This window comes from Dendropsophus ebraccatus, chromosome 7, assembly GCF_027789765.1.
Source record: "Dendropsophus ebraccatus isolate aDenEbr1 chromosome 7, aDenEbr1.pat, whole genome shotgun sequence".
In the NCBI taxonomy this organism is placed as follows: Eukaryota; Metazoa; Chordata; class Amphibia; order Anura; family Hylidae; genus Dendropsophus; species Dendropsophus ebraccatus.
Window position 1 is genome coordinate 116,652,008 of NC_091460.1, and position 21,121 is coordinate 116,673,128.

At 41.5% G+C, this 21,121-nt stretch overlaps 1 protein-coding gene and 1 long non-coding RNA gene across 5 annotated transcripts; one reads left to right on the plus strand and one right to left on the minus strand.

Annotated features, from left to right (window-relative positions):
• Nucleotides 1-637: 637 nt before the first annotated feature.
• LOC138796998 (uncharacterized) lies at nucleotides 638-8,091 on the minus strand. Of its 2 annotated transcripts, XR_011363873.1 has the most exons (7): nucleotides 8,053-8,091; nucleotides 7,902-7,946; nucleotides 7,580-7,618; nucleotides 7,425-7,472; nucleotides 7,196-7,294; nucleotides 2,063-2,111; nucleotides 638-1,026 (listed from the first exon to the last, which is right to left on the minus strand). It is a non-coding gene; the product is annotated as an uncharacterized lncRNA (long non-coding RNA). The 2 variants fall into 2 exon arrangements; XR_011363874.1 differs by lacking the exons at nucleotides 638-1,026; nucleotides 2,063-2,111 and adding an exon at nucleotides 2,733-2,808.
• A 1,059-nt stretch (nucleotides 8,092-9,150) lies between these two features.
• On the plus strand, nucleotides 9,151-20,416 carry OPRPN (opiorphin prepropeptide). 3 transcript variants are annotated; one of them, XM_069976764.1, is made up of 6 exons: nucleotides 9,151-9,463; nucleotides 11,353-11,462; nucleotides 17,595-17,657; nucleotides 19,097-19,228; nucleotides 19,851-19,889; nucleotides 20,030-20,416. In XM_069976764.1, the coding sequence occupies exons 3-6, from the start codon at nucleotides 17,604-17,606 to the stop codon at nucleotides 20,291-20,293; spliced, it is 489 nt and encodes a 162-aa protein (XP_069832865.1). In that variant the 5' UTR covers nucleotides 9,151-9,463; nucleotides 11,353-11,462; nucleotides 17,595-17,603; the 3' UTR covers nucleotides 20,294-20,416. The 3 variants fall into 3 exon arrangements, with proteins under 3 accessions (XP_069832865.1, XP_069832864.1, XP_069832863.1); XM_069976763.1 differs by lacking the exon at nucleotides 11,353-11,462; XM_069976762.1 differs by lacking the exons at nucleotides 9,151-9,463; nucleotides 11,353-11,462 and adding an exon at nucleotides 14,734-14,810.
• The last annotated feature ends 705 nt before the right edge of the window (nucleotides 20,417-21,121 follow it).

Consider the following 21,121-nt stretch of genomic DNA (forward strand, 5'->3'; position numbering starts at 1 on the left):
TCGTGCGGTGCATTGGTCCGACGGCTTCTTGTTGCAGGGATTTGTGCAGTGCAGCCTCTAGTAAGAGCGGCAGGGGTGAGGGGTGGATGGGGAAGACAGGTCCCTGTGGTGCGGGCCGTGGCCCCAATCTTACAAGAGAGAATGACATTGACAGACAGTGGAGCGAATTGTTCATCGGTGCTTTGTCTGTCATTCAGTATTGTACAGTCAGGGAGCAGAGGGGCCCCCTATAGGTACTATTATGCAAAGTGAGTATCGGCCTTACTTGGCCATAGACCAGTTGTTCCGGCCAATAATCGTTTGGTGTAATAGCTCACGCCTCCCCACTCCTCCCGCTCCGTAATAGCACCGATATCGCTAAATATCAAGCCATCTAATACAGCCCTAAGGGCCATGGCCCCCCGGGCAGCCGCCTACCCTCCTGTCCAATGGGAAAGACGACCCTGTCCCTTCCCTGTTTTAGATGATCCGAGTAATTTTAATATGAGCAGCAACAATGCAAGTAACACAAAATGCAGCTGAAGATAAAGATTTATTAACAACCAATTGGTAAAGGGGAATTCCGGTTAAATAAGGTTTAACTTCAGCATGAATTCCAGAGCGAATGAAGTACATGTGTATGTACCCGGTCTGTCAGCCATAACTCGTGGGCCAGCGCTGTGTGCTTGCCAGCTAATGTGTCTTCAGCACAGTATGAGCAGTGCCTGCCAGATGCAAAGAGGAGGGTGGTGGCTATGGTAAGATGGAGTCTCAGGTGGTAATAATAGATGTTGCAAATGAAGATGGTAAAGATGGTAATGCCAGATGTTATAGGCAGATGGTAATTCCAGATGTTAAAGGTGGTAATGCCAGATGTTAAAGGTGGTAATGCCAGATGGTAGATGGTAATTCCAGATGTTAATATAGATGCCAGATGGTGATGCCAGATGTTAATATAGATGCCAGATGGTGATGCCAGATGTTAATATAGATGCCAGATGGTGATGCCAGATGTTGATGCCAGATGGTTAAGATGTTTCTATAAATCTGTAGGAGCAGAGAGACACCATACAATGATGGTAAGTGTCACAGAATACACTACTAATTCACAAAACGGCCGCTGTCAGTGAAGTTCATCCCAGCCGATACTGCAGTACCGGCCGGATTAACTTAATTTCTTTTGAATTGGAATGCAGGCGCATTCAGGTGTGCCTGAGTTCCAATTCCCCATAGCAGACAATGCAAAGTACGGCTGCAGCCGGACTTTACATTGTCTGCACTGACATTTTTTTGCGGCTGATATTCAATGAATAGTGGCATTGACTGCAATTGCATTGGCAATTGACATGTCAGTTTTTTGTGCGTCCGCAAGGAATCCCAGCTGGAGTGTATACAAAGTGTATACACTCTGGCCGGGATTCCATTGAAATCAATGCAATGTATTTTTTCATTTAATAACGGATGATATTAAATTAAAAAATACGTTGCGTGAATTTATCCTTAAAGCGCAAACCAGTAACACACTAAGGCTATGTTCAGACAACGTATATTTTCGTAAAATCACGGGCATTGTACAATGACCGCGATTATCACAAAAATATACTTTACCTTGCCATGTATGGGATCCCTAGCGGTGCCGCAAACAACTGACATGTCAAGTTTCAGCGGCCGCTATTCAGTGAATCGTGGCCACAGAAAACCCTGTCAGTGCACACTATGGAGCGAGCGGCTCCGGACGCTCGCTCTATAGTGTGCAGTGGGGAGTTCTGATTCGGGCGCGCAGGAATGCGCCTGCATCAGAACTCTGCTGGGCTAAAAATTATCCAGCCATTACTGCAGTACCGGCCGGGATGAGTTTTTTTAATAGTCCGGCTGTTCCGTGACCTGAGTCCAGCCTAACTCTGTAAGTGTAAGACAATGTGCTGGGCTTAATTTACACGGGCCGATTATTGGCAATGAGTGTTGCTAAAAACATACGTCCAATAATTGGCGTGCGTAAATGTTTCAGTGATCAGCCGAGAAGCAGGAAAACGCCCAATCAGCGGCTGATCACATGACTACAGAAAGGATCTTGTATACTCACAGTTCAGTCCACGATGTTCGGACGGGAGCAACAAAAGAAGGATCTTATCCTGAGGAATAACAAGAAGAAAGCTGACATGAAGAAGCTTTAGAGACCCCGGGGATGGAACGTACGCCCCATGAGTGGCACCACTAGATGGCGCCTGTGTGCAGATATATAGTGTGTGCAGACAGGTTTTATATTAATGTCTTCTATTGGGGCACAACCACAGTACACGTCTCCTCTCAGGGAGCGTGTTCAATTACACCCCACAATATCATAGAATTCACAGAAGGGGGTGCACAAATTATATAAAACCTAACGTTTATTTAATATATTTAAAAATATACCCCACATAAATAGACCAATTCACAACATGCAACAAAAATTGATAAATATACAAGCACTGTTCTCAAAAGTATACACCCAGAACCATAGCCTATTGTCTTAATGTGCTTTAACAGCCATGGTCATAGGTTACTATTCACACCAGGGTAGAAGGATACACTCGGGATAGGGACCGTCTAGCCCTATTACGCCCTGATCGAGTGTTATGTATACACTACCCCTTCTCGCACAGGGGGGAGCGGGGCACTCGCCCTAACAAGGGCGACCCCTACCCTGGTCTACCCCTTGGTAATCAACACCCTGTTATGCCCTAAAAGCAATAACGCTGGTCCCTTACCCTCCGACGCGTTTCCTCCAGATAGCCGGATTTCTCAAGGAGGCAAGGTGAAGTGCTGGGAATAATTATAACTGGGGCCTAACTGTTAAGATAAAAAAATATGGATAAGACAAAGTGTAAATCTACTACATTCATGATAAACGAACTATGTAGCACCATGTCTCAAAGCGGGGTACACTCACCGGCTGCTGCAGTGGCAGGCAAAGAGCCGTGGTACACTCCGTGCAAGTGTGCACAATGAGTGTGTGTCCTGGAGCAGTGGCTGCAGACATTTGCAGTCCTGGTCCGGGGGGGAAAGATATACAGCGTTACCGCGCGCTTCCGCCCTTACGCGACGTCACTTCCGGTCATGTGACCAGCCGCGACGGTCAGCTGAGCGCAGCGGCGTTGCCCTGGTTACGCTGTAAACAAAGTGACAGCGTCCCTGGGTTCATGTATACTGCTCAAATGAGGAGGATTTTTATGGTGGTCTTAATGCTGTCTCAGTGCTTTGTCGCTGATAAACACAGATATGGGAAACACAGATATGGAAAATTAAAAGGTGGAGTGTTAAAGTTGTACATACCAAACGACATCGTGTGATCATGCAGTGTGTTATTTGCATTATTAGCAGGGAGATGACTATGTCTCATTTCATGATTTTCAAAAGTATTTTAGAGGAAGGAGAAGAAGGGAGAGAATTAGGGGGGAAGAGGGAGAGAGGGGGGGGGGGGGGGAAAGCATGTTATCACAAGTAGCATGTAAAATTCAGTTGTTCATTAAGCCCCATGGGCGCTGTGGTCTTCATCCTAAAGATCCATTCACATTCCTTTTTCAGGACCAGTTTATCCCAGTTCCCCCCTCTCACTGGGGGCTGTACAACCTCCAGACCCACAAATGACAATCCTGTTACCCTGCCCATATGGCATGTGTTAATATGACGGGCTATGGGTTTGTCTGTTTTGTTGATCACGTCCCTCAGGTGTTCCCCTATCCTTCTACGGAATTCCCGTATCGTTTTGCCGATGTATTCCATGCCACATTCACATGTAGCTTTGTAAATCACACCACGAGATCTACAGTTAATGAAATTTCTAATTTCATACTCCTGTCCTGTAATGTTACTCTTAAATACTCGTGTGCGTTCAACATGTTGGCATGCAATACATCCACTGCAACGATAACATCCTGGTTTTTGTCGGGTTAGCCATGTTCCTCCTGAGCTCGGTGGTGTAAAGTGACTCTTGACCAGCCGGTCCCTAAGGCTCCGTCCCCTCCTATACGTTACTTGGGGAGTTGTCCCCAACTTGTCCCTAAGGTCCGGGTCAAGCCTCAGTATGTCCCAGTGTTTCTGTAACACCTGTCTCACTTGCGTGGCCCCTGAGTCATATGTGCCAATAATACGGGTCACGTTATCACCACTCGGTCTAGGTCGCGGTGTCAGTAATCCTGCTCTATCTCTACTTTTTGCTTCCCTAAATGCAGGTCTCAGGACCCTATCCGGGTACCCACGTGCATGGAAGCGTCTCCTAAGGTCATTAGATTGCACTTTAAATTCATGTTCTGTGGAGCAGTTGCGCCGCATGCGCAAAAATTGGCCCTTAGGTATGCCTGTCAGTAGCGATCTCGGGTGGCTGCTTTCCCATGTCAATAAGGAGTTGGTCGCTGTGGGCTTCCGATGCACAGTGGTGTTAATGTTCCCCATTGCATCACGCCTTATTAGTACGTCCAGAAATGGTAATTCTTCCCTATGAATATCATAGGTGAATTTAAGGCCTATATGATTGGCATTCAATGTCTGCACAAATTGCACGAAGCTTGCCTCTGGCCCGTTCCATATGATGAATACATCATCAATGAAACGGGCCCATAGGCCAATATGCTCCGTGAACTGGACGTTTTCTTCATTAAAAACCATCTTTTCCTCCCACCAGCCCAGGAAGAGATTTGCCACCGTGGGGGCACAAGGACACCCCATGGCAACTCCCCTGAGCTGGTGGAAGAGATGGTGACCAAACACAAAGACATTCTTTGTCAGAATGAATCTCAACAGTTCAGATATAAATTTGTTGTGAGATCCGTACTGGCAACCCCTGCTCCTCAGGAAGTAATCCACTCCCTTGATGCCTAGGTCATGATCTATTGAGGTGTATAGTGCCTCCACATCAATTGAGGCCAGCATGGATTCATTGTCTAGAGTGATCCCGTCCAGCTTACACAGGAGGTCTGTAGTATCCCTCACATAGGAGGGGAGGGAGGTAACAAAAGGTTGTAGTATCTGGTCTACATAGATGCCTATATTTTGAGTAAGGCTATCCACTCCAGACACTATTGGTCTCCCTTTTAAAAGGGTTGTGCCTTTGTGCAGTTTGGGGAGGGCATAGAACGTGGCCGTGATGGGGTGCTGTGGAACCAAATAATCTGCTTCATCTTTACTGATAAGTTGTTCAACTAGAGCTTTTTTGATCAAGCTCTGGAGCTCCACTTTATGTTTTTTTGCTGGGTTCTCCATGAGTCGTTTATAGTTCACTGAATCACTCAGCAAATTCATACACATCTCCCTGTACTGTTCCACTCCCATCACGACCACGTTCCCCCCCTTGTCTGATGGTTTAATTACTATGGTAGAGTCCTTCTCAAGTCTAAGGATAGCTTGCATTTCACCTGTAGTGTAGTTTTGTGAGGTATGGGGCTTTAATTTTGCTAGGTCCTTGAGCACCAGGTCAAGGAAGATGTCAATGCTTGAGACATCCCCTAATGGTGGCATACGTTGGCTTTTGTTTTTTAGAGCCGTAAAGGGCCCTTTGCCTGTATCGATGTTCTCCTCTTGCATGAGGCCCATAAGGATATTGACCCCCTCTAGGATTTCCTCTGGGATCCCCATCTCCATTGCCTTTTTTCTCTCCTGGATGGCATGATATTTATGCCAACGGAGTTTTCTGGCAAAGAGATGCAGATCTTTAACCCAGGTGAATTCATGATATGAATTCGTGGGTACAAAGCCCAGGCCCTTACTAAGTATACACATCTCCTCTGTTGTAAGTGTTTTAGATGATAAGTTAACGACCTGGAGCTCCTGATTTCGTGATGTTATGGGATTCTGTTCCTGAGGGGGTATGGCGGTAAAAAATGTTGGTCTCTCGTGCCTGTACCTCTTCCTCTGCCCCTTCCTCTTTGTCCTCTACCCCTGCCCTTCTCTCTCCCTCTACCTCTATTTCCCACTTCAGTGTCTGAGTTCTCTGTCTCCGTAGATGAATATTCGCTCTCCGCTTCCCTTTGTGGTTTTGAAAGAAAACTATAAGCTTTATTTTCTTTAAAGTCTTGTCGGTCTCGGTTAAATTGTTTATGTTTACGCTCTTTGAGATGATATTGGAATTTCTCTATTGTGTTCTGCAGTTGAGATTCTTGTGTGTTATACTCAGATTCACCACTGAAGCCGCGGGCAATCTCTATTTGTTCTTTCAGTTTGCCTTCACTAGCAGCTAAGGTCTTTTTTTCTCCCTCCAGCAATAACCGCATAAATCGTAGTGAACTCTCAGTCGCCTCCTTCTCCCATTTATGCATGAGGTCTGGAGTTCTACTGCGATTTGCTGGTGCCAACCCAATACGTAATCCACGTGGCACTATCTGGTGTTTCAAATAATTTTCAATGCACTGTACCTCCCACCATGATGTTATATGTTCCTTATACACTCGTGTTAATTCCCTAAACGCTGATTTGAATGTGGGTGTGTATTTCCTCTGCACAAGTGTTTTATCCGAAAAGACATCCTCCACCTCTGTGACCCAAGTTTCTGTATTTATACCTGATGACAGAAAACCAGCCATATCCTTGAAATTTATACTAGAGTACAACCACAGTACACGTCTCCTCTCAGGGAGCGTGTTCAATTACACCCCACAATATCATAGAATTCACAGAAGGGGGTGCACAAATTATATAAAACCTAACGTTTATTTAATATATTTAAAAATATACCCCACATAAATAGACGCGTCGGAGGGTAAGGGACCAGCGTTATTGCTTTTAGGGCATAACAGGGTGTTGATTACCAAGGGGTAGACCAGGGTAGGGGTCGCCCTTGTTAGGGCGAGTGCCCCGCTCCCCCCTGTGCGAGAAGGGGTAGTGTATACATAACACTCGATCAGGGCGTAATAGGGCTAGACGGTCCCTATCCCGAGTGTATCCTTCTACCCTGGTGTGAATAGTAACCTATGACCATGGCTGTTAAAGCACATTAAGACAATAGGCTATGGTTCTGGGTGTATACTTTTGAGAACAGTGCTTGTATATTTATCAATTTTTGTTGCATGTTGTGAATTGGTCTATTTATGTGGGGTATATTTTTAAATATATTAAATAAACGTTAGGTTTTATATAATTTGTGCACCCCCTTCTGTGAATTCTTCTATTGGGGCAGTAAGACGTCTATATGGTGGTGTGATCTATAATGTGTCTGTATGCTAGTGTATTGCATCTCTCTACTTACATAGCCAGCCTCCTCTCCCTTTTCAGTGCGCGACGCTCCTCCTTCATCAGTCGACGCTCCTTCTTGAGCTCCCTTGCCAGATCTTTTTGAGTCTCCTCTCTAATGTACATAAAACATATATCAAGTTATATGTAACTATATAAAGACTTGGAGACCTTATTTCAGTCTCTAGCACCAATGTAAGAGAATCCCACTGTGTGATAACTGATTGAAAAGTACAGGGTCTTACCTGATAGTATTGAGAGTGGGCCGCCAGGTATACTTCTGAAAGCCGCCACTGGTAGAGAACAGAGCAGGTTAGGATAACATAACATAAATGGAATCTACAGAAAATATTCAGGTGTTTGGATTATTTTTCCTTCTACATGGAAGACTCCACCATACCTGAAAGCATTAGGTGCCGAACGGACCAAGGACAGCCATCTGCAAGAGAAGCCAGAAGAAGAAACACATTGATAAGTCTTTCACAATTAGTGATGCATAGAACTACCCACACTACCCAGGATATAAGTGGCCATGGGGTATAAGGACATAGGTGGCCATGGGGTATAAGGATATCAGTGGCCATGGGGCATAAGGACATAGGTGGCCATGGGGTATAAGGAGTTAAGTGGCCATGAGGTATAAAAAGGTAAGTGCCCTTAGGGTATAAGGAGTTAAGTGGCCATGGGGGTGAGGTTTGGAAGGGGGGGGGGGTAATACTCACGCCTCATCAGGTCCGTCTTCCTCAGCAGTCTTGAAATTGTCAATCCTTATATAGAGGAAAAAAAGAGAATGATGATTGGTTATCTCTTAGCTATATAAAATATTCAGATGTTTGAAATTTTTCACCTTCTGCAATGAAGACTCCATCATACCTGAGAACATGAGAATACGGCGGCACTAACAAGAGCCATCTGCAGGAAAAAACAGAATAAGAAACGTATTGACAGGTCTTCCACAACTAGTGATACATAAAATTTCCCATATTTATTTCAGAAATTGGCCATGGGGTATAAGGAGTTAAGTGGCCATAGGGGATACGAAATTAAGCGGCCATGCACAGCATCATCATTTACCTCCATGGCCATAGAGTAACCAGCAACGCACAGTGCATGGCTGTTTACTATACCAGAGCATGGACACCTATCACAATGATAGAAGCCCCGACCCCATGAGACATTTTGATGTTACCATACGTGGTGATGTGTGTGTGTGTGTGTGTGTGTGTGTGTGTGTGTGTGTGTGTGGAGGGGAGGGGGTGGGGGGTGATCGATACTCACAGCTCATCAGGGTCCTCGCCCCAGGGGTCTGGATCCTCAGCTGTAAAAAAAAAAAATACAGAGATTATATTTACTGAGATGTTCAATATAAGTAAAATGCCTAATCCCTCCCCCATATTGCTTGTAGAATCCTATTGTTTACATTGCGGACAAATAGGGAGTGTGTGGGGGGGCTCGGAGAGGATGGCGGGAGGGTGGGGAGGATGGTGGGCAGGATTGTGGGGGGTAATGATGGTGAGGATCATGGAGAGACTGGCAGGGGGGTGGTGGGGAGGATGGTGGCGGGTGGATGGAGGATGATAGGGGGGAGGATGGCGGGGGTGGGGGTGGTTGATGGTGATACTTACAGTGCAAGTTGCACACTGTAGACCATTTCTGTAATGATAAAACAGAGTAAAGGGAGTTAGTATCATTGGAAGATTTCAGCTGTTACTCCTGATGATGATGATATATATATATATATATATATATATATATATATTATATATAAAACAAACAACGACCAGCAGGGGGCAGCAACAGAAACACATAGCAGGTACCTTGCTGGAGATTTATGGCTCTATTATCTATAGTAAGATTCTCCTTGTTGCCCACAGTAGCCAATCACAGCTCAGCTTCCATTTCTCACATTGCTTTGGTAAAATGAAAGCTGAGTTGTGATTGGTTGCTATGGGAGCTCTGGTTGCTAGGGGCAGTGAGAAGCATCTTACTATAGGACAGCAGGATAAATCTCCCCAATATCTAATCCATCAATTATCTTCATGGTTAGAAATAGGAATAATTGTGGAGATTGGAGGAAGCAACTGTGGCTGTGATGGGTGCAGCGCCCCCTATAGGCTGACTGCTGTGGATATGCATAAAGACTGTGACAGTGTGAACAGGCCCTTACCTTCATAGACATCGCAGTGATCTCTGTTATCCAACACGAGAACCTGAGGAAGAGAGAAGAAATGTTTTTAGTGCGGCTTCTTGGTGTTTCTATGGATCTAGCGGATCACTCACCAATGTAAGTTCTCTATTGTGTGAGATTTGGGGGACACCAGGCTTGGGGGGCACAGAGGGCTCAGTACAGGGTGGGGGAGGGGAGATAGAGGGGGAGATACTTACACCTATACTCCTACTCCAACTCTGAGGAGTTCCGAGATCTGCAGAGCCTTATCATTCATGTATGTCATCATGTGGGGCTGATGTCACTCTGTGATGTCATAGAGAAACCAGACAGCCAATCAGATACCAGATCATTGCTAAGTGTAATTTGCATATTGATAGATAGATAATAGATAGATAGAAAGATAGATAGATAGATAGATAGATAGAAGATAGATAGATAGATAGATAGAAGATAGATAGATAGATGATAGATAGATAGATAGATAGATGATAGATAGATAGATAAATAGATAGATAGATAGATAGATAGATAGATAGATAGATAGGAGATAGATAGATAATGAATAGATAGATAGATAGGAGATAGATAGATAGATAGATAGATAGATAGATAGATAGATAGAAGATAGATAGATAGATAGATAGATAGATAGATAGATAGATAGATAGAAGATAGATAGATCGATAGATAGAAGATAGATAGATAGATAGATAGATAGGCAGATAGATAGGAGATAGATAGATCGATAGATAGAAGATAGATAGATAGATAGATAGATAGATAGATAGATAGGAGATAGATAGATAGATAGATAGATAGATAGATAGGAGATAGATAGATAGATAGATAGGAGATAGATAGATAGATAGATAGGACATAGATAGATAGATAGATAGATAGATACGTACAGATGTTCCGCAGCACACCAGCATAAGTGAAAAAGGTGATTTATTGCAAGTAGTACAAAAGTACAGAGAGATGCGACGTTTCGACCCTCTCACAGGGTCTTTATCAAGCATGATAGATAGATAGATAGATAGATAGGAGATAGATAGATAGATAGATAGATAGATAGATAGATAGATAGATAGGAGATAGCAGGGGGAGATACTTACACCTATACTCCTACTCCAACTCTGAGGAGTTCCGAGATCTGCAGAGCTTTATCATTCATGTATGTCATCATGTGGGGCTGATGTCACTCTGTGATGTCATAAAGAAACCAGACAGCCAATCAGATACCAGATCATTGCTAAGTGTAATTTGCATATTGATAGATAGATAATAGATAGATAGATAGATAGATAGAAAGATAGATAGATAGATAGATAGATAGATAGATAGAAGATAGATAGATAGATAGATAGATAGATAGATAGATAGGAGATAGATAGATAGATAGGAGATAGATAGATAGATAGATAGATAGGAGATAGATAGATAGATAGATAGATAGATAGATAGATAGATAGATACGTACAGATGTTCCGCAGCACACCAGCATAGGTGAAAAAGGTGATTTATTGCAAGTAGTATAAAAGTACAGAGAGATGCGACGTTTCGACCCTCTCACAGGGTCTTTATCAAGCATGATAGATAGATAGATAGATAGATAGATAGATAGATAGATAGATAGATAGATAGGAGATAGCAGTAAAGCAGAAACCAAAGATCCCCCTGGTAATGTTGAAGTCTTTGCAGCGTTCTTTCTTTACAGCCTTTGCATAGTGCATATTTCCCTTTAAGCTTACAAATCTACCAATGGTTTCACATAATGGAGAAAATTGTGAAAAGTGGGCGTGGCTTATCAACTAGGCAGGTGTAATCATTGCTATAGTACATCCTCTCTGTAACATCTGTATAGTCGTCTATCACTGGTCTGGTGCCTCATCCTCTACTGTTGTTTCCCTCTGTTGTGACGTATCTGCGGTTTTTCCAATACCTTATGTCTGTACACACAGGAGTTTGGGTACTGAGTCTTTATCATGACACTTGCTTTTCAGATGTTTGACTGAGAGTGCCCCTGTGTTACACGCACTTTCTGTGATATTGGTCCGGAATTACCTGACATATCTGCAACATTTCTGCAGTTAAATATTGCGGTCGCATCCAGGTGAATACATTGGATATATTTATTTATTTATATTTTTTTTGTTTGCAGTGTTGCATTGATGGTATCTATTTCATCTTGATGTATTGTATAAGCTTGTGAACTGTGAGCCCTTATTCATCTGCTGTATAACATCACACGAGAAAATTTTGGATCCAAGTTTTAGTGTGCATATGTGGACTTAGGGTCCATTTACACAGATTATCTGCCAAAGATTTGAAGCCAAAGCCCGGAATGGATTTGAAAAGAGGAGAAATCTCAGGCTTTTATTTTTGACCTGATCTCTGTTTATAGTCTGTTTCTGGCTTTGGCTTCATATCTTTGGCAGATAATGTCAGATAATCTTTCTGTGTAAATGGGCCCTTAGTATATCCCTTTGGTATATCTACACATCTTGAGTACCTGTATATATATCTGCAGACACATAACATGTAAGCAACATCAGACTTATAGCTTGATCCGTAACGTGGATATAGTAGATTTATTTTGTACATCTGTATACTCCACCCTCACCTGGGGATTATATTGTCCATAGTGTAGGTGATATTCACTAGTTAAAGACCTTGTAATTAGAAACACAGTACTGGAACTACTCCTTAGGCAGGGTTCACACAGTATAGTGGACTGGTATCATGCGTGACAACATTGAAGCATCTGGGGTGCTCCCCGTAGAATCCAAACAGTTCATGAATACCTTCAAAAATTTGGCAGATTCATCTGTAGCGGGCTAGAACGCCAACCACTAATCACACAAGCTATGACAGCTCTTTCACGCACATGCGCGCTTCATCAGATCATCAAATTTTCATGAAAAATTCAAGTCTGATTTTATTAGGGACCAGTTCAGTTCTGAAGTGGATTTGTGGGGCCTGTATGTTAGTTACCCCCATAAATCCTTCCACTGTAAAAACTGCACCCCTCAAAGTATTCAAAGTAACATTTCAAAGTTTATTAACCCTTTAGGTGTGTCGCAGAAATTTAAGCAAGTTGGAGGGGAAATTTAAAATGTTCATTTTTTTGACAGATATTCTATTTTAATAAATTTTTTCATCTAACACAGCAAAACTAACTATACCACTCACTGTTTATTCCCCTTATTCCAATGTTTCTAGAAATCCCCCATATGTGGCCGCAATGCGTCACCTGACTTAACCACAGGCCACAGACATGACAGAGACCTGGTGAATTTTGGGGCCTTTTTTTATTTCAGGTTTTTTTTAGCCATTTACCATGTCACAGAGGCCTTGGGATGCCAAAATATTTGTGTAAGACTAGTTGACGTTTCCATCTGTACCATTCGGCAGGACATGTGACACCCTCATCATTTTTTATTACATTTTATAAGGTGGTATGAATAAAAAACGCAATTTAGCAGCAGTTATATATGACATGTTATCGTTATTCGTCAGGTCGGTACGATGACAGTGATATCTATGTTATATAGATTTTGTTACAGTTTATGGCATTTATACGATAAAAACTTTGTGTCTTGCATATTATAAGAGCAGTAATATTTAAATTTTTTCATCAATAGTTATGTGAGGGCTTTTTTTTTTGCGGCATAAGCTGATGGTTTTAGTGGTACACCTGTTGGGTACATGTGACATTCTGATAGCTTTTATCTATATTTTTTAGGGGGGGGGGGGGATTAACAAAAAATTGTCAGTTTGATTAGTTTTTTATTTATTTTTAATGGCGTTAATCTGGCGGTATAATTAATGTAACAGGTTAATATACGGGGTCATTACAGATGCGGCGATACCAAATATATGTATCTCATTTATAGGGGATCATTTATAAAGGGGATGGGGAATGTGTATATTTATTTATATATTATATACTGTATATTGTATATTATTATTTATTGTATTGTATTTATTATTTATTGTATTATATTATTTTTTATATTTAATTAATTTATTTTATTTATTTGTGTGTGTAATTGTGTTGGTGCTTTAACTTTTACAGGTACCTCTATAATACATTACAGCACATGATCAGTGCTGTAATGTATTATAGAATAAGTGCAGGGGCCTGATCGTCATATAGCATAGTAGCCCAGACACATTAAGTAGCGTTCCAGTACTTATCATCTGCTATATGCCCTGCAGTATGTTCTGTATTTATTCCAGTCTGACTCCGTGCTCTCTGCTGCCACCTCTGTCTCTGACAGTTACTGTACAAAGCAGGAGAAGTTTTCTATGGGGATTTGCTGCTGCTCTGGACAGTTCCTGCCATGAAGATGGCAGCAGAGAGCACTGATTTCATGATTTTAAGACGGGCCTTCTCATAAAAAATACTAAACGCAAAATGTACTTTTTATTTTGATACATTATAACAACACAAAGGGGTGCCAAGCTGCCCATAGCCTTTACATGGGTTTGTTGGTTTATACACATAGGGGGAGATTTATCAAACATGGTGTAAAGTGAAACCAGCTCAGTTGCCCCTAGCAACCAATCAGATTCCGCCTTTCATTTTCCAAAGAATCTGTGAGGAATGAAAGGTAGAATCTGATTGGTTGCTAGGGGCAACTGAGACAGTTTCAATTTAGGGTAGTATTACATGGGCTGATAACAACTGTAAACGAGCGCCGATCTGCTCGATTGGTGCTCGTTTACTGGACCTATTTCGGCATTTGATTAGCGATGGCTACTGAAGTTGGATAAAGCCCTAACGCTATGTGGAAAACATGGATATAGTCATTGACTGTATCCATGTTTCCCAGACAACCTTACACCTTTATCCAAGTTCAGCACGTTCGGGTTCGGATCGACTCGAACCCGAACCTGGTTCGCTCTCCTCTAGTTCTAACATACTGTATATCAACGATCAGAAGATGGTTGTTGTATTTATTACATGGAGCTATAATTGGCTGAATCGTGTCGATTATCGTTCCGTGTAATAGTTCCCTTACACCATGTTTGATAAATCTCCCCCATAGGATGTGGTTGGTTTATGAAATCATGTAGAACTAGATCAATGACTAAAGAAGCTAAGCCCGGGTTTATGTATGAGAGGTGAATCCCGGTCTTAATCAGAATGAACATTTTATTGCTCATAAAAAAATAAACTAAAGATTGAGCAAAACTTGGCAAAGGAAGCGGAGGGTTTGTGGTCTGGACGAGAGTTTAGAAAATGAGGCTTTGTTATGTAATATAGGTCGTCTAGAAATGACACATGTACATTCCCAGAACATGAAAGAACTATTCAGTATCTGTAAGACAATAATCCCATTTGTGGCCCATGGCTCTTCCTCATCCGGTGTGTGTGGGTATATAAGATGGCAGGAGACACTACTGCCTAACCCTCCACTACAGCAGGTAACACTCCTACAGAGCTCAGTCACAGGTAAGACTCCATAATCTATAGACCTACTCTTTCTTACAAACATATCAGCGGCAGATGATGAATTTTATAGCTGCTTTCAATTTTCAGAGAAAGCCAAGAGAAGAATGTATGCTCAGCCATGTATAAAGTCTTTTTTAGGGTACAAACCCACTTGACGTATTTGCTGCGTGAATCAGTCTTAAAAATAAGCAGGCAAAACGCAGGTTGGCTTTATACAATTGTTCTGTGTTAAAATACGCAATTGCGTATTTTTGAAGCGTGAAGCTTGTTGTTAGCAAAGCATCAGTTGTTAACAACCTGTGCGAAAAACGCATGTAGCTTCACGCTTCAAAAATACGCAATTGCGTATTTTAACGCAGAACAGTTGTATAAAGCCAACCTGCGTTTTGCCTGCTTATTTTTAAGACCGATTCACGCAGCAAATACGTCAAGTGGGTTTGTACCCTTAAAGGGGTACTCCAGCGAAAACATTTTTCTTTCATATCAGCTGGTCAGAAAGTGACGGAGATTTGTATTTTACTTCTATTAAAAGAAATCTCCAGTCTTCAGTACTTATCAGCTGCTGTATGTCCTACAGGAAGTGATGTATTCTGTCCAGTCTGACACAGTGCTCTCTGCTGCCACCTTATGTTCATGTCAGGAACTGTCCAGAGCAGTAGCAAATCCCCATAGAAATCCTCTCCTGCTCTCCAGACTGGAAAGAATCCACCACTTCCTACAGGACATACAGCAGCTGATAAGTCCTGGAAGACTTGTTTTTGTTTGTTTTTTTACAGATGTAAATTACAAATCTCTGGCACTTGATTTGAAAGGTTTTTTTTTGCTTGAGAACCTTTTTAATGTGGTATGCATGTGGTTAATATAGAATACATATTTTGAGGCTCAATGGGGGAAGATCAGCAGCAGGGTTTAAAAAAAACAACACAAACATAAATTTGGTACATGGCATGAGCATCCTTTTTTCCCCCCAGTTTGTGCCAAAATTTGGATACGTTTTGCACATTGAATACCCCCACTCACATATTATTTGCTTATTGAAGGCAAAAAAACTTGTTTTTATGCTTTATAGAAGTACATTATTTCCTTGTTATTCTCATTATTTCCTTGTTATTCTTTTAAGACTCTATATAAGTATATATGAATAATATAAGAATTATATATAAGAATATTTAAATCCACTTATAGCTGTTTGTCCAACCACATCTGTTTTAAGTGTGTTCCAAGTATCTACTACTTTTTCACTAAAATATCATTGTAGACTGTTTTAATCAGAAAGTTTGGAAGTGTCCATAAAAAAAAGTGCACGGCCAAGATGAAAATTTGAAAATGTGGTAGATTGATTTACTCCATTTACAATTTTTTTTAGTGCAAAAAAGTATCTAAAAAGATGCGTAAGGTGTATCATACAGGGTGTACTATTGGAATACATTAGGCAAGAGGAGGGGATTGTGCCTGATGAAGAGGGGATTTTGGCCTTGAAATGCGTCGTATTGAATAAATGCCTAAGTTTGATTCTACACCAGTGGCGGCAGTTCTTTTCATTCTTTCCAGATCAAGCACAAGGGAACGTGGCCGGTGTTCCAAAAGGGGTGTTTGCGCCAAATTTCACCCACCTCTTCCCCCTACTGCCACTATCTTTGTACTATGGAACACAAGGATTTTTTTACATTCTAAATGCACAGATGCACCTGTTAGATAGAGTTAGATAGTTTTTTTTTTTAACCCCATCCCGCATCAGGACGTTACTGTACATCCTGATGCGGGAGGGGCGGTTCAGAGGGGCTCTGAACCACCAAGACCCTAGGTGCTATGTGCAGCCCGGCACTGTGGCTATTAGCGGGCGCTGTTAATCGCCCCGCCTGCTAATTATACATTTAAATGCAGCTGTCAAAACTGACTGCTGCATTTAAATGTATTATTTCCCCTCTATCCCTGGTGTCTAGTGGGGTGATTGCAGAGGGGAGATCCCTTTGGCTTACCAGGCCGGGGCTCAGCATCACACTGCGCTGATCCCGACTCGGCAATCCATTAATCTGGTCTGCTGCAGACCAGAGTAATACAGCAATGATCTGATTAAATAATTACATTTGCATCTCGCATGGTAGACGGCGTAAGTGCAAAAACCCACCAAAGTGCTCAATTGTGCATTTTTGTCACATCAAATCCAGAAAAATTGCAAAAGGTGATTAAAAAGTTGCCAAAGTTACCAAAGGGTAAAAGCGTTATAAGGCTGGCAATAGAGCAATTTTAAACACACTTAGTTTTTTTTTTTTTAAAAGGTTTTAATTTTTTAAAAGCTGTCAGATAAACGAAAAGTGATATAAATTACATATCTTTGTAATCGTACCGACTTGTGGAACATACATAACATGTCAGTTTTACTATCAAATGAATGGCGTACACACAAAATGAAAACAAATTCTTTTTTTTTTTTTTCCAATTTCACTGCACATATAATTTTTTTTTCTGATTTCACAGCATACTTTATGGAAAAATTAAGTCTGCCATTGTAAAGTACAATTAGTGGTGCAAAAAAATAAGGGCTCATGTGGGTCTGTAGGTGAAAAAATGCAAGTGCTATGGCCTTTTAAACACGAGGAGGAAAAAATGAAAACGCAAAAATTAAATTAGCCCGGTCCAGAAGGGGCTAAACCAAGAACATACCAGTTCAAATTCTAACCGGGTCCCTTATCTATCTCGATTGGGAACATCCAATAAACGGCCGCTGCAGCTGACTTTATTTGGCCGACAATCATATTACTAACTCACCTTTTCTGTTATCAGCATTTCAGAATGAAGCATCTGTTGGTTCTTGCCCTGGTCTTGGTGACAGTTTATAGTTTTCCGGTGAGTGGATTCCATCAGATAACACAACAGGTTGGGGTTCAATTAGGTTGGTCTGAGACTGTGGCATATTTATAACTAGAGATGGGGAGGAGCAGAAAGGAGCGGCAGTCAGTTAAATGACAGCCGGCTGATGAGCGAGTTTCAGAGATGATAAAGCGCTTTGTTTGGTTATTACTGTAAATTCACTTGTCTCTACTTTTAACTAAAAAACAATAAATAAAAAAACTATATACATTTGGCATTGCTGCAATAGTACCAAACCAATACCCTCCCTTATAAATTACATGTTTTCCTAAAATGGTGTCCTATTAAAAGGACAACTTCCTGCAAACAAAAAATGTAAGACTTTTCCATAAAAAAAAATACACAAACCCTGTGAGCGGCTGATGTAGACCAGTCCCTGGCATACTGTATCTGCAGCATTGGTGTTTCTTTGTAATGGTGAGAGGGATAATCACGGTGAGTTTATTAGCAACTTGACCACAGAATAACCCTCCCAGCATACAAAGAAGCTAAAAGTTGCAGATAAAGCCAGTCAGGGACTTGTTTACATCAGCTGTCTCAGAAGGGAGGGGGGAGGAGGGGAGACAGAGAGAAAGGGGGGAAGAAGACTAAATAGATTATAACAAATATAGAAGGAATTGTTAGTCTCACCATGGGCAGCAACATATCAAAAGGTGTTAATAATCAAAATAGTGCAGTTAACACTTGTGAACCAGAGGTCACGGCCCCGTTTTCTTGGCATCTTTTATTCATGTCAGCCTGCCATAGATGTTAATTAGATATGAGCAACTTTTAAAATATTCTGCCTTCTCTATTGTTTGTTGGATCAGACCATTTAGAGTTTGTCTGAAAACTATAGAGAAACATGCATCTTCATATGGGCAGACACAAAATGTATGCACAGTGAGCTGCTGCTTTCTGCTGAAGACACATAAAACTGTGAGTGAGCTTTTCTCTCTGTCTCCCCCTCCTCCCTTCTGAGACAGCTGATGTAAACAAGTCCCTCTCTGCAACTTTGTAATGCTGGGAGAGATAATTACAGTGAGTTCATCAGAAACTTGACCTTAGATGAACCCTCCCAGCATTACAAAGAAGCTACAATGTTGTAGATACAGCCTGCCAGGGACTTGTTTACATCAGCCGTCTCTGAATGGAGGGGGAGACAGAAAGAAAAGCTCATACAGATTATTGTGTCTTCAGCAGAAAGCGGCAGCTCAAAACTGGGGGAAGGAGACTTAATAGATAATAAGAAGCATGGAAAGAATTGTTAGTCTCACCATGGGCAGCAACATATGAAAAGTTATGCTTGAGCGGAATACCCCTTTAATAAATACCCCCTTTCTCCCTAATAACCATTAAATTAGTCACATATTATTGCCACACAATAAAAGTTTGCAGCAACTTTGTATTATCTATTTCCTTTTCTTCTACCTTAGGGGAGGAAATTTCTAAACCATGGACCCCATTCACATCGTGGACCTATACGAAGACCTGCCCCACCAATATTTCCACGTCCCCCAATATTTCCCCAATTCCCAGATCACGGCAACAGATATCCTCCCTGGAAGGTACATGGTTTCTACTGAACTGCTTGTTGAACCTGAATAACATTGAAAGTGGTTATAGATACATACAGGAATGAACTGATGGGAATTTAGAATACTATACTAGATGAAAGTTTGAAGGGGTTTATCCGTGAAAATATTTTTCTTTCAAATCAACTGGTGTCAGAAAGTTATATACTGCAGATTTGTAATTTGCCTCTATTTAAAAATCTCAATTCTTCCAGTACTTATCAGCTGTTGTATGCCCTGCAGGAAGTGGTGTATTCTTTCCAGTCTTGCCACCTCTGTCCTTGACAGGAACTGTCCAGAGCAGAAGAGATTTTCCATTGGGATTTGCTACTGATCTGGACAGTTCCTGACATAGAGGTGGCAACATAGAGCACTGTGTCAGACTGAAAAGAATAAACCACTTCCTACAGGACATACAGCAGCTAATAAGTACTGGAAGACTTTAAAAAAAAAAAAATTATATATATATATATATATATATATATATATATTATAAATCTATATAACTTTTTGACACCAGTTGATATGAAAGAAGATAGAACTTCTTAAATATAAAATATTTATAGCACAAAATGGAATTCTGCTTTAACAAGATTGTTTGTGTTGCATCTTCCAGCGTCATCCTGGAAATACCAATTGGTTTTGGAAACTCTGTGTAAGTATTCTATTATAATTTTATATGTACAATGTGTTTAGCAGATCCCCGAGAGCAAGTTTAGATTGCCGATACAGAATTCTAAAAAATATCTGTATATTACACATTTACTTCAACCAAACTTCTCGGTTTACTTTTAGAAGACAACCACCCAGACACCGAGTGTACCTGTGACAACAGTCCAGACTACTACAACTACACCTGTGACAACAGTCCAGGCTACAACTACTACTACACCTGTGACAACAGTCCAGACTACAACAACTACTACTCCAGCGACAACAGTCCAGGAGACTACTACTACTACTACACCTGTGACAACTGCAGTGGATGCCCAGCAAACGACATCTGTAGAGGACCTTTCCACAGCAGACAGTAATGTCGGCACAAGAGGGGACGTATAAGTTGTTCTATGAGTTCTAGGTTGTGTGACCTAGAACTATACAGCAGAACTATATTAACATTTCGGCCTGTGAGAATAACTGTGCAAAAGAACATGAAGGTTATTAAAGAAAATGCATGAATTACATTGTATGTCTGTGTTGTCATTGGAGTTGTCACCCATCTCCTGTGGGTGTTTTAAATACGGATTAGTTGGTTCCTACATGCCCAGTTTTGTAAGCTTCGTATTAGTCCAAGAGAGGCCATTAGAGCAGGGCCATCTATCTGAGGTCACCTTAAAGGGGTACTCCGGCACTGATAAAAAACAATCAATGAATCATAAACATAGGGGGGGGGGGGATTTATCAAACATGGTTTAAAGTGAAACTGGCTCAGTTGCTCCTAGCAACCAATCAGATTCCAGCTTTCATTTTCCAAAGAGTCTGTGAGGAATGAAAGGTGGAATCTGATTGGTTGCTAGGGGCAACTGAGCCAGTTTCACTTTACACACCATGTTTGATAAATCTCCCCCATAGTTTTTACACTTGCCATCCCTCCGGAGTCTGTCTCCATTTGAATTTCCCGCCGTTTGCAGGTCCCTGAACCTCCAGTTTGTGTCTTAATTTTTTCTTTACTTCCTGGTTTGGGCTTTCCCATGGTGCACTTTGTCTCCTGTGATGTCTGACTCTGTAGAACTGTTAGATGGCTAACATCTTGCTCAGCCAATCAGAGCTGAGCAACCTGAGTCATCTGACAAAGGGAGGCTGGCCTAAGAGGAGTTTAGACCCACCTCTCTCTTGATTATGTAATTGTCACAAAATGGCTTCCTGGGGTCAACAGTCATTAGATAA

Excerpts from the sequence above, each read along its gene's own strand:
- OPRPN (XM_069976764.1), top strand. The coding sequence starts at position 17,604 with ATGAAGCATCTGTTGGTTCTTGCCCTGGTCTTGGTGACAGTTTATAGT. Across the intron at positions 17,658-19,096 it reads TGACAGTTTATAGTTTTCCG|GGGAGGAAATTTCTAAACCA; the intron begins GTGAGTGGATTC and ends CTTCTACCTTAG. Across the intron at positions 19,890-20,029 it reads ATTGGTTTTGGAAACTCTGT|AAGACAACCACCCAGACACC; the intron begins GTAAGTATTCTA and ends GTTTACTTTTAG.